Below are 13973 nucleotides of genomic sequence, written 5' to 3' on the forward strand. Positions count from 1 at the left end.
AAAAGAAATACAGCAGATATTAACATATTAAGCTACAGTGGGTTTGGTTGTAAAGTTCTGCACTCCTCTTATGCGTTTGCTCCCACTGAGCCAACATCAGGCTCTCCCAGGGGCTTTACAGTAACACCAACTGTTGCGTCTGCTCTGATTTGAGATTATAAGGTACAGTCAGAGATTCTCTCTAATCCCCAATTAGAAAGGAGGCTAACACAAACAGATTAAAACATACCTCCGATAAGATAAACTATGACAACAGAAGCTCCTGTATGGATTTGGTTAAGATTGTCAATATTGAGTGTACACTGAGAGTGCAGAGACTATGTTAAAAATATCAAAATTGTAAGGAATCCTGAAGGAGCCTCAGTGGTGCCCAACGCTTGGTGCTTAATATGTCTGATTTGAGCCCAAAATATTATCTTTGGTGACAAAGGATGAGAAATATAATAATTGTAATAATCAAACTATGAAATAGCAGGATCTATTTTTAAAAAATTGTGATTTATTTTGAAAAAGCAATAAAGGTCATGCTTAATTTAGGTGTGTATGTCAGCCCAATTTTGCAATATGCAAATATACAAAAGTTTGAAACTTCTTATGTTGAAGAAAATAAATGCGTTTTACTTTACCATAATTGCTTTTTTTTAAAAGCAGGATTGGCAACCTTATTTTGAAAATCCAAATGAACTTGTTGCTGGCGGCTCACTAGGCCAAACAGTCATTTGTATCCTTCTTTACTTGTAGTATTCATTTTTTTAAAAGTACCTGTTAGTTTTACTGTGGAAGTCCAATTTTAACTACTGCATTTTTTATGAAGCATGCACATTGGTTGCCATGGTGATTCCCGCCTTTTCCTCATTTTAATGGAGTGGCTCCTGTTATTACTATTATTAAGAGGAACGAGGCAATCAGGCACCAATAAGTACTAATAAAAAGCTAAATACTTTTAAGAAACAGATGTAGTTTTCGAGATAAACTTTAAACTGACTTGACCACACTGGTGCTGAGTCCTTTGAATTATAAAAAAATAAAAATAAATACAAATTTAAATCAATCTAAATGTGGGAAAAGCTACCAAATGTCAGAACTCCATCAAGAAAACCTTTCATTTGTTTTTACCCTGTGTGCACTCAGCCAGAACCCTGGACTCAGAACAAGTTTGGTTCATCATTGCATCACCTTATCAACAAAATACAGCAGACATTTTTTTTTTCTTTCTAAAAGTATTTGCAATTAAAATGGTCTGCAGTTTCAGCAATGTCACAACAAGGCCAAATAAATGTTGCCACCTGTGGCCGTGATTAAACACCCCCCAGTCAAAGTACTACAGTCAGAGAAACACAATATGAGCTTTAAAAAGGAAAGAATATCTTGACTGATATCTGGATGTGTGTGTTTCCTAAATTAGACCAACAAATTATTCTAAACCTTTCATTAATTTTAGACTTTTGTTTTTTTTTTTCTTTTGGATACTTTGATTAGCTGCAGCAGGATTTATAAAAGAGGAGGCAATGAGTGTAAAGACTTGGTCCACAGTCCAACAGATGTTGTGGGTGGAGAAAAGAAGACAATATGATAGAGAAACAGAACTACTCACAATTACTGGAAGCTCAATCAATATCTGTATCACCAAATCACTGAAAAGCATGTTCATACAGTTTTGACACGAACAAGCTCACAGCCACAAGCACGCTCCATTTTTCCAAAAGCTTGTTAAGGGAGTGCTTTTAAAACGTAAAAGTTAATTCATTAATATCGTGTTCATTATTTACATACAAGATGGCAGCTTCTTCGTGAAGCAGAAACCAGGAAAGTTAAGATGTAGTGCTTTGCAAAGGTATTCATCAATTCCACATTAGGATCTTATCTGACAAACTAACATGAATACAGTATAACTGTGGAGTACAGAAATCTCAAAAATGATTTATTAATAAAAATCTGAAAAGTGTAGGCCTAAATCCAATTGGGAATCTGTGACTTGGACATTTACTGTTCCCAGATGCTTTACAAAGAAGAATGTCTACGTTGTTTGAGCAAAGCTGATTGAAGTACCTCAAAAGACCTTTCTTATTTGAATTTGTAATTATTTCGGAAAAGAAATAAATTTTGTCCAACTTTTCAGCTGTGCACTATGTTGTGGTGGTCTGTTTTATAAAATCCCAATAAAATACAGTTTGAAGTTTGTGGTTGTAATGTTCAAAAGCAATGAATAGTTTTGCAAGGCTAAACTAATGTATGACTAATGTATCGTATATGCTTGTTTTTTCAGGTGGGTGCATGAGAGTGAAATAGAAAGACGGGACCACTACAAAAAAATATATGAGGAGAGGATTCTTTCTTCTTTTTCTTCATTGTCTTTTCTCTTTTTCTTCTTCTTTTTTTTTTTTTAGCAAAACCTCAGTTTGACAAAACCAACCAAAAAAATAAATAAAATAGCGAGAGGGGTGCATGTGCTTACATTGTGGCTTCAGTGTTAGGCACTGCAACAAAATCAAAACTGCTTCCTTTTTCATGTCTCTGATAAAACACTTTAAGGCAATCTAATCACTGTTGAATGGCAGCAGTTTTACGTTTCTGGTCTGTCCTCCTTCCACAAATTTAAGCTTTGAAGAGAAATGTTATTGTTTTCCCCCAGCCCCATTTTCACAACCCACTTTAAGATAACCTGTGTAAAAACAGCTACAATCAAAAATGAGGCACTTTATAAAAGAGTATATAGATATCTAGGCTATATAGTATTATTCATTATATGTATACTGTATATTTTATATACCATTGTAGTGTGTCACTTTATATTAAAATTGTGTTAACTGTTTCGGAAATGAGGAAAACTATAACCACAGTATGTACTATAGTTTCTGTCACTCTACTCTTATTACTATAGTATATACCATAGTGTAATATACAGTTGTAATAGAAAAGCTGAGATGCCAAAAAAAAGCATTTATAATGTTTCTACTAAGTTTGTGTTACTTAAAAGTTCAAAAATGATTTTAAGTCTTCAACTAAAAAAAAAGAAAAAAAAGCAATGTATATCTCTATTTCTTTTCCTCTGGTGGTCTCTCCTGCTGAAGCGCTCGTTGTGTGACTCAGACATCATGTAATTGATTTGACAGTCATGTGTCAGCCTCATCTGATACACTGTTATTAAGAGGAATCCGAAGGCGGACGAGGGGGGAATATTTGCAGCTCTCTGTCCGTGTAGACGTCGCAGACCGGCTGCGTCTGTTCAACTTCTATGCGTCTAACGATCGGGCAAATCTTTGAACACTTAAAGTGGGACATGAAGAGCCTTGCTAGTTTTATGTTCAGGAGTCTATAGCACCTATCAGCCAGGACATTTCCATAAATACAAGCAAAAGTATTTTTCCCACTTGAAGGGGGCTGGACTTTATTTGCGTCACAGCAATGGGGATTGATAGGTAAATGGTGGGAAAGCATCCTTCACTTTAACTGGCATCTCTGTAAGGACGTGCAAAAAGCCTTAAAATAAATTCCTATTTTATTTTTATATAATTTAAATCTCTATTGTATTGGGAAGCCTTTAATTTGTAATGCGTGACTTGCGGCTTCCTTGGGGAAACTTTTATGTGTTAGAAAATTACTACAAACACCCAGCTGATGATCTAAATTTGGCCATATCTGCAGAAAGAGCAACAATTAAAATCAAGAAAGGGAACAAACAAGGCTTGCCGAGGCAAACTTATAGTTTGAAAACTCCAACAAAGAGTTTGTCAGATTTGTATTACATCCATTGGATACTAGCTACATGCCAGCAGTTTTTTGGGCAGCTTGCAGTGAAACGTCATTTTAGTCTCAGAATCATCTTATGTGAAATTTTGCTACTGCAATAAAGGACAAATTTATTTTAAAGATTTTTAAACATCCTCACCAGGAGAGCAAATAAATGCGAAGGGCTCTGTAGTGAATTTACATTTCAAAGCATTTGGCCAGTATTTGGAGCACCTCAGTAACACAAGAGCAGTAGTCTAAAAGTATAAAAGCTTTTTTGGGGCAACTTTACAGTAGATAATAATTTAAAACTGTTTACAGTGAGATGGTGTGAATGTTTAAGAAACGTATGTCCAGCAGTTATCTTCTTACTTGCTTGAACCTAAGGGACATCTGTTGATCATTTAAACTATGTGTGCAAAGAAAAAGAATGTAAAATTAAATAAGCGTACTAATTAGCATATAATTACTTTCCAATCTTGTGGCACAGAACTTCAACGAACTGGTTCGCTCAAAAATGACACATGGAGTTTTTGCCAATTATAAAATTCAATGAAACTAACATTAACACACATAATAAAACATTTTGGAACAATTATGATTTTTAATGAAGTACAAAAAAATGTGGCAACCATATTTTGTAGCCTGTCACCTGTGAGCTTCTCTGTACCAAGTAAAAAAAAAGATCAAGTGTCTCCTTAGTTCAAGCAACGTAACGTCTTTTCCTTACGCTTTGATTGTGTGTTGAGTTTGTAGGGGTGTGTGTGTGTGTGTGCGTGTGTGGGTGTGGGCGTGTGCGTGCGTGTGTTTGGCACACATTTGGTTGACAGGAAACACCAAACAGGAAGGGATGAGCTTTCCATAGTTTCAGCGTTCCGACTCCGGCGTCCAGTTCTGTTGTGGCAACACATGGCGAGCCGTCGCATCAAAGACAAAGACGGAGATCAACAGTCTGGAATGAAAGAATCAAAAGAAGGCAGAGATGTTCAAGATAGATAGATTTTTGACACAAGGAATTTTGTCATCTTCATGCAGTTAAGAGCATAAAAATTTTCTCTCCTCCCAGCACATCTATGGTAGACTTCCTGAGAACAGAATGTTACAGCCGATAAAGCTGTTCTGTCTAGATTATATATTCGCCCAGGCATATTGCTTTTGTTTAATCTAGAAGTCCTGCTGGCAGCTTGAGTAAATATCACATGACGCTTGATATCTTTGTTGAAGGATTTTCTGATTGGTCTCATGGCCGTTGTTGCAGATATCAATATTGTGTGTGTTTGTGACAGCTTTATCACTTCCACAGATTATTGTTTCTTCTTTTCTTGATAACCACCTGAACAGCACAAAGTGTTCACTGATCTAATCTGATCATTTCCATACAATAAAGTGGCAGCACCTACAATTCTCGTCACAGGTCTAAACGTTTGGCTTTAGATGATTTATTTGAACCAAGGTTTTCATGTCTGGATTGTTAAATGAATGATTTCTTAAAAAGTAAGACAGAAATTTGAACTCATTATGGATTTTCTGTAATCCACACAGAGTCATATATACTCAAATATATATACATACATCCCCACAGATTTTTGTTGATTTTGCTGTAGTATCCATTAACAAGCTGTGGAGCACCGATGTGGGTTTTGTAGCCAGCAACACACTTCTGGATTCAATTTTCTATGCAGAACTTGTAGAACTAATTTAAAATTCCCAACATGGATCTAGCTTTAAAGAAAATATTTTCAATAAGGTTGATATTAATGGTAAGTTCTATCAACAATTGTGTCAACATTGAAGAATTGGGGTTTTCTTCCTCATGTAGTCGACCAGTACTTGTAAACTAGACCATCAGGAAGAATCTAAGACCACCATGGTTGGCATTTGGCTCAACATTCTCAAATTTGAATGTCTAACCCCGACTTATCTAGACATACTTCTTCTCAATTAAATGAAATATCTTCATTTTTGATAACAAAACACGTCTCTGGATGGCGTTGGGCTCCAAGCCTCAAATGTTAGGAGAGCTTGATGCCAATAGTTTTGGAGCAGAGCTTTCTCTTTGTTGGCAGGTTTTGTCTCCATTTTGATGTTAAATTTACTTCACTGTGGAAAGTGATGCTGGTGTTCCAGGATTTACAATTAGGTGCTTGAAGTCACCCCAAACACAACCTGTTGAAAATTTACAGACTATGCATAAAAGTCAGATCCATGCCAGAGAAACCAACCAATTTAAATAAATTATACCAATTCTGCTAAAAAAGAGTGGTCAGAAACCCTGCCAGAATTTGTCAGAAGCTCTTTTATGGTTAAAAAATATTTGATGCCAAGGTACAACTTTCTATGGGACATTTGACCAAATACAGTTATAGGCCTGAGCCTGTATGTATAGTTTTGACCCTGTGTGGATTACAGAAAATCCTTAATTCAAACTTGTGCACTCAAATCTTATTAACGTAATTGAAGCCGTATATTGTACAAGCTTTCGCTGTAGAAAGAAAATCAAACCCACAAATAAATAGTTAAAAACCCAAAAATCAATATAAGAATCATGGCAGGGATGAATGCATGTCAACTTCTGATTGGAAATGGAGTAAACCAGGTTCTTTCTGGGTTTATAATGAAGTACTGACACTGCTCTGAGGTACAGTTTATCAGAAAACAGTTACAGTTAATGAAACCAGGATAAATGGGCTTATAGAGGTTTGGATTACTGGAAGGCATGATCAGTCATTAACTGCAGCATAAATAATTACTTATGGACAGAGTATTCCCAGAGCCTTGATTTCAATTATGTAAATGCTAAATAAATAGCTGCACATTTAGAATATGATTGTCCATAGAATCATATTGCTGATAGAGTGCATATTTTTGTAGATCTGCACATGAAAGTCAATTTATGAAAAATAAATAAAAAAGTGAACCTTAAACAGTACTAAGCCAATCTTTGGAATGCAACTTAACGCTGCCATCAGAAATTCAGCAGCCATCAACCCGCCCACATATAAACATATAAACACCTGGCCCGCGTTTTGTCCCCTGTGCCTCCATTCATGTGAAATGGCTCATTACCAGCAGACAAATCAATTGGCCCTGCTCTCTGAACACCCACTTGTGATAATAAGAGACTCTACAGACAGCCCACAGACTGGAAGCGCAGCGCTGCCCACCAGCTTGAAGCCATGGAAAACATCAGTGCAAGATGAAAGCAGCAGTGACTAAGATCCAGACGAGGATTTTATCAGATGACTATTAACATCACGTCAAACCATGTATCCAATCTGATTAGTGTTAAATGTTTTTTTTCTCCTCTTAGCTATATTGAAATGTTTACATCATTGACAGGGTTTTTTCATAACTGTTGGGACTGCAGCTGGTTCTTACTTTGCTTATAAAGCCATTGTGAATGCCAGACAATGTTCTGAATGTCTGCAATTGTCAATTTGTCATTTTACAATTCAGAATGAATACTTTTTAGATATTTGTGGTCTGAGGACTCACAGCACTCACCTTGCCCATCCTTCCTGCTGTTCTGGTTCGTTCGTAGTTCCTCTGATTTGTAGAAATCAATACTGGCATAAGTGTTGAGGGAAGAGCCGGCACTGGTACTCGCTCCGACGTTGTAGACAGGAGAGGTGCGCTCTGCTCCAGCTTGAGGGCTCTCCTTCATGGCTAAGTCAAGGTCTATGTAGTTAAGGCCTTGTTCAGTGGATGTGGTGGAGGCTTGGGGTGGAGGCGTGGCAGACAAACCAGCAGTCTGGCCATTCTCCCACAGTGAGCAGTCCAAACCCTGCCGATGACTCGCTGCATGGCTGCCCTCAGGGAAGAGGGAGGTAGAAGAAGATGCGTATGGTGGCAAAGATGGCGGTGAGCTAAACGTCTCTGACCGGTGGCTCAGGTGTCTCTGTTGATCACCTCGGACCAGTCTGCTGCTCTTATCAGGCGACTGGAAGGACTTGACCGGGGAAGAACCCAAACTTGCATCCTGCTCTCTAGATAGTGGTTGACCAGAGTGAGTGGCAGGTCTTGCTAAGTTGCTCGAATTGGAAATTTTGCTGTCTATAAATGGAACATCCGTCAGCCCTGTTGCCATCTTTATTTTTGTTCTGTACCCTGCGCTGCATTCTGCTACCAGCGGAGAGGGCGAGCTGTGTTCATGCCGGGCCTTGGGGGAAACTGCCGGTGGGTCCTGTAGGGTGCTGAATGTGGATCTAACATGAGTCAGTGGTGTTGAGGATTTCCCTAAATCCATGTTGACATACTCAGCGGAGGTGGAGAGTGGTGCCGAGAAGCTGCGGGGAAGGTTAGCAGGGTTATCATGACAGAGCAGCGGTTGGTTTATGGGCCAAAGAGTTCCATGGATTAAAGGCGGTCCGTGATGAGACCCTCCACTTTGTTCTTTATCGAATGCACCATCTTCCTTAAAGATAATACTTACATAGTCCCCTACATTCTGGGACCCTGATGGTGGTAGATTCTCCTTAACCCTTGGCAAGGTGTTCGCTTTAGCAATGTCTGAAGATACACTCAAAGGACGCCCCCTCCTCTGTTGCTTTGGGCTTTTACTACTGGATGCACGCTTTTGGTGGTGACGTCCATCCTTTGTGGATGTTCCTGCACTTTTGTATTCCGCCCCAGTTCTTAATAAACTTAACCCCCGCCCACCAGAAGTTGTCTTATCTTCAAGGCTTTCACTGCTAGCAGAGCTGGAGGAGAAAGAAGAGGAAGACATGGAGAGCTGGCAGCCTCCTGCAGAGCCCACTGCAATTTTGTTTCTTTTGCTGTACCCTGTTCTCCCTCCCCTACCAGCACTTTCATGCCCACTGCTGTCTTTCTTTTCTTCCCCTTTGTTCAAGTCCTCCTCAAAGCGAGTATAAAGGGTATGCTGATAGGCTCGTGGCAGGGAGAAGTATGAATTGAACATTTTTGGTTGCAGTTGGTGCTGTTCAGGGTGTGAAGGTGGTGTGCTGCAGGCAGAGCGACTGCTGACAGGGGAAATGTTCATGTAGTCACTGGCTGCTCGGCTCTCCATGCTGGCTCTGCTCTCCCATATGCCCAGTCCATGCAGGTCTGTGGAGCTGCTGCTGTTAGGAGACATGACCATGTAGCCCTCTGAGGAGGGTTGGCGGATGTGCTGAGGAGGGGACACACTGTTTTTGGGGGTCATGGCCATGTACTCATCATCTGCCCCGGGTTTAGCACTGGCGTCGTACATACCCATTGCAAGAGATAGTGAAACAGGTGGAGATGTCACCCCAGGTAACATTGACATGTAGCCACTGTCTACAGCTGCTCCTCTGTCCCCATGTCCCCTGCTTTTGTCAGCCCTCTTCCTGTTCTTCCCTACTGCGTCAAGCTGCCCACCCTGAACTGCTGGATTCCCTGAGCCTTGATGCAGATCCGCACTCTCTCTGTTAGCACTCTGTGACATGATGGCATACTCTTCCTCATCGTCATCATCTTCATCTTTTCTGTGCGGGGTTAGTCTTTCATGGGATGCCAAAGGCAGGGATGCCCTCTTACTCAGCAGCCTTCGCTCGGCCTCAGACTCTCGACTTGATGAGCGTCTCAGAATCCGTCTGCCTTTTGAATGATGATGGGAACCAAGCAGACCTTCTCGTTGTCCCATTACTATATAACTGGAGGAGCCCTCTCCGTGTGCATGATGTCCTGATAAACTTGGTATGAGCAGAGAGTGTTCACCAGGACTGGAACCATACTCATCCGAGGACCCGTAGTCACTCGGTGAACCTGAAACAGAAACTCTTTGAGAAACGCGAGCGTAGGAGCAAATCGACATGCCTCCCACTACGGACCCAACCAGGCCACACTCTGACCCATGACCTGAACTGGAGGACAGGCTTGGTGCAGGAGAGGGAGCAGGGTTAGGTGTGTAACGTGCAAGGCTTAAGGTAATCTTAGCAGGTGTTGGAGCCCTTGTGGGTTTGGGCCTAAGCGTTGGAGTAGTTGAGCAGGATCCATTCAGGCTCGGGCTGGAACTGGCCCACGTCCCTCTGGCACTCGCTCCTCCCTCTTCCGATCTGGCTCCAATGCTGGCTGTTCGTGCCCTTGGAAATCCATGACGTGACGTGGGTGATGTGCTTGTGCTGCTGCCACCTGTTCCTGGGGTCTCAGTGCGTGCTCGTCTGGAGAAGCCCACCTGGCTTGGTGGCAGGTTTGGGTGATGACGCCGACTCGGGACACTAATGGGGTTTGAAGCAGTACCGCCACCACAAGAAGTTCCCACAGACTGAGACTTGCTGCGCTGACGAAATTCCTCACTCAGGGCTTTCATAGCCTCCAGCAGAGTCTCGTGCATGTTTTGAGCCACAACAGAGTCGTCCACTTGCATCCAGAACTCTCCAGGGCCTGTAATGGCTGAGCGTCCCACCTCAATGAAGAAGAAATTCTCTGAATGGCCACACCTGCGGACATTCATCAGCTGCAACACCACAGCAGCCACATCCGAGTTGAGTTTGACAAAGTTGACTGTCTTATCAGTTAGGCACAGTCGATAGATGCCCACCAAGTTCCTGGCATGTCCAAGACCTTTAGGCCAAACCTTGACTTGCCATACCTCCTTAAAAGTCGGGATGGGAGATGGAGAGCTACACTCTCCACTGCTGCCATAGTCTTCAGGAGTTTTACCTCGAAAGAAACAGAGCAGAAAACATATATTAATCAATTACACCTCTAAATGTTATTAAAAAAAACAACAACACTGAATTTGATTATTTATTGTCTGTCATGATATAAAAAACTTTGCAAAATATGTCTCTGCCTAGCAGCTGCGCTCTAGCCAATTAATCTGCATCACTTTAAGCTCCAGCAAATAATAATTATTTATGTCCTATAAGAGGCTTAGAATAAATTAGCTGAAAAGTAATACCACAGTGGTATAGGTGATCATTGTTTTTCAAGGTAAATGAAGATATGTAGTCGACTACAGTAAAACTAGGAATTAGTTAAAACTTAAAGCAACATTTTCTCTAAAATAGTTGGTAGTTTTGGATATGAGTGATATGGCTCACCACCCAGGGCAGTATAGTTCAAAACCAAACTATTTTTTGTCACAAAGTTTCTGTTGATTATTTGTATGTCCAGTGAAATGGGACGTGACACCATACAACGTAGGCAGTTAAACAAAATTCACCACGCAAAGCTAACGACACTAAAGTTGGCATAAAATTCACAGGTTTAGATCTAGTGCCAAATTTAACACGTTTTTCATGGGCCAGATTAAATAAATCGTTCTGATTCACATTTATTAAAGCACAATTTGTGATTTCTCATTCTTCATCCCCTGAGAGCCACACAAAGAAAAACCGTATTGTGGGTAGGAGAGCTCAGAAGGTTGGCTGGTCACATTGCCCACACAGCATTTCAACTTTGAGGAGTTTCTCTGTTATTTTTTCCTACTTCAGTGGTTCAACTTTTGACTTTTGTCTTCAAAAAGCCAGTAAAGATACTGTTACTTGAAAAAGTACACATTTAGTAAGGTGTTATTTCCATTTAAAGGTTTTAGAAACACTGAAATAAACGTTGGCCAGAGGTTCTTACAGCTTTTTAAACAAGGAGCATTTCACTAAACTCCATGTTTGTCCATCATATCGTCATGCTGTTTTGAAATAGTATTACAACATGGAGTTGGATTTTTTCCACTTTTTGTTTCTGTTTTCTTACAAACATGTTTTCATCTAAGCTCCGTGTTGGGAGCAAGAATATCCAAAATTCAAATGTAAAAATAAACAGGATGCCCCTCCAGTGTATAATAGAGAAACATAGGGTTTTTTCCACCAATCTCAACCGCAAAGTCCAATATTAAAAAGTGCTAATCAAGACTGTGAAAAGGCGCAAAAAGTAAAAAAAAAAAAATGGTTGAAAAATATCTAAGATGAAAATATTTCTAGTATACAAGGAAGTTGTGCCACTGTTACGACAATGACTACTGAGGATCAAAATAAATAAAGCAGACAAACCACTGCTGGTTCTGAATCTGAATAAAAAAGGCAGTTGCATGACAAGTATTTCAAAATTGAAAATGAAATGTGTTAGAGATTGGCATCATGGGTGCTTGCTATCATGTTAACATGGACCAAAATCTCAGAGGACAACTTCCTTTTAAATACAGATAAGCCCAACATTATTCAAAAAAAAGATTAGAGTTTGGCTTAAGCTAACTTTTCAATACCATGTTTTTCAATACCATGAATTTGACAGAGAATCCAAGGAGGGTGAATAATAATCACCAATCATCATCAAAGATAAAACATTAAATACCAGTTAAAAAAAAAAGTTACGTGACTATAAACATGGTTTGATGGCTGCAACTCCAATAGATATTTCATTAACTGATTACAGAGAAGTGGATCAGTAACGCACGATATGCTATTTTTGAATAGGAAAATGTAAACAAGACATGCACGCATAGAGATATATGCACATACACACACACACACGCACACCCACACACGCACACACACACACACACACCACGGCTCTATTGATGCTGTCCCTAGCAACAAGATGTGGTCTACGCACTACGCTGTGAGCGCGTATCTGCTCAGGCTTCCACAACAACACGTCGGAGAGGGGCAAGCCCATCAGTCTACACTGACTGACTGAAACGCATGAAATGCAAAGGGGAGGGGGGCGGGTGGTGGTGGTCTGCTCCCATCATAAGGATAACAACGTAAACACGAGGGTAGCCAACAGAAACATAATTTCCAGTCGGATGCCGTCCCGATCCTGCCTTAACCGCGCCGCGCCGCACAGCGCGAATGTAGGTTAGGCGAGCGGCAAGTCAGAGCTGTGCAGAAAAACAAAAACACAGGCTGCAGCGGAGTGCACCGCGATAGGCTACTACTATATGATGCATCCCTTGGATGGTTGCTATATGCCCACTGCGTCATGCAAAGCACACCATCGTGCGAATGCGGGCTTCATTTTAGTCAGAAGAGGTAGCGGTTTTCCCCTGCTGTACGCACGAACAATTAAATATGCATCACATTATTATTATTATTATTTTTTTTTTTTTTTTGCCGACTGGAATTGATCCTCTATGTTGAAGCTTGGTGAGACTGCTGCACAAACACATAACGCATGCCGCCCGTTGCGTGATGGTCTACCCCGCTCAGTCAGATGAACCACCTCCTGTCTTTAAAAACAGTCTGATTTGCGGAATACAGTGAGATTTAAAAATAAATGAAGCAAACAAACGACTAAACCACGCATGTAGTAAAAAAATAAAAAATAAAATAAAAAAATCAACATATTCTGACAATAAAGCTGGGCTGTGCTCTTTTTTTTTTTTTTTTTTTTAACAATCTGGAATGGGCGAGACAGATATATGGAGATCAACCAGCCTATAGGGCAGGACAGGCCTGATGGAGAAACAGACAGTGGGAGTCACAGCCCACGCTTCATGTCTTACAGTTGCACTGAAGATCCAGCATGGCTTGGTACCACTCATTCTGGACCTCCTCGCTGTCCGCAGCGATGGCAAAGCTCTCGCTGCGGGTGTAGAGCACGATCATGTGCTTGTTCTTGGAATCCGCCCGCTTGTTGATGTTGAAGCAGGTCTCCAGGTTCAGGACCTTCTTGGGCACAGGTGATTTACTGCGGAATTTCTTTTCGTTCTCATAGTACTCGAGACGAGCGGGACCATGCTCCGAGGCCGCCCTCAGCACGAAGAACCGCCGGTGCATCGATTTGTGCTTGCGGAGGTAGCCGCTTTTCTGCACATCTTCATAGTTCTGCGGCTCGACCGCTTGGCTCTCCATGACCAGAGCAGCGCGATGAAAGCCCGGTTTAGACCGTAAGAATCTCAGGGGAAAAGCTGAAGTCCATGTGTTCTCCTCATTTGTCCTGCTGCGGCTACATCCCTCGTCTTCTCCGTGCGCACGCTGGAAAAATCAAGCATGTGTGCGGGGGATCAGGACGGGGGAAATCAGCCGAAGCATGTTTTTTTTTTTGTATCTGGCATCAGCTGCAAGGGGAGCAAATGAGGGATGAGGGATGAGGGGGGGGGATCCGTGCACCGAGCGTGCACAGCGAGCGCCGCCGCTCGTCCTGCAGCCCAGCCCAGTCCTCAAGTCCGAGCCCGGTGCAGTTCAGCTGCTTGAGGACGTCTCCTCCACCTGTCTGAGGATCCCCAAAGCCTGTGGAGACCCCCCCTCCTCCCCTCCTCACAAACACACTGTCAACGTAGACGTAGTGATAAACAAACAAGTTCCGTTATGAGCTTTCAA

At 41.4% G+C, this 13973-nt stretch overlaps 1 protein-coding gene across 1 annotated transcript; it reads right to left on the bottom strand.

Annotated features, from left to right (window-relative positions):
- Positions 1-643: 643 nt before the first annotated feature.
- On the bottom strand, positions 644-13973 carry LOC116728752 (insulin receptor substrate 1-B). The gene is made up of 3 exons (XM_032577050.1): positions 13157-13973; positions 7234-10371; positions 644-4681 (listed from the first exon to the last, which is right to left on the bottom strand). The coding sequence occupies exons 1-3, from the start codon at positions 13503-13505 to the stop codon at positions 4674-4676; spliced, it is 3495 nt and encodes a 1164-aa protein (XP_032432941.1). The 5' UTR covers positions 13506-13973; the 3' UTR covers positions 644-4673.

The sequence above is a fragment of the Xiphophorus hellerii genome, chromosome 11 (assembly GCF_003331165.1).
Source record: "Xiphophorus hellerii strain 12219 chromosome 11, Xiphophorus_hellerii-4.1, whole genome shotgun sequence".
NCBI lineage: Eukaryota > Metazoa > Chordata > Actinopteri > Cyprinodontiformes > Poeciliidae > Xiphophorus > Xiphophorus hellerii.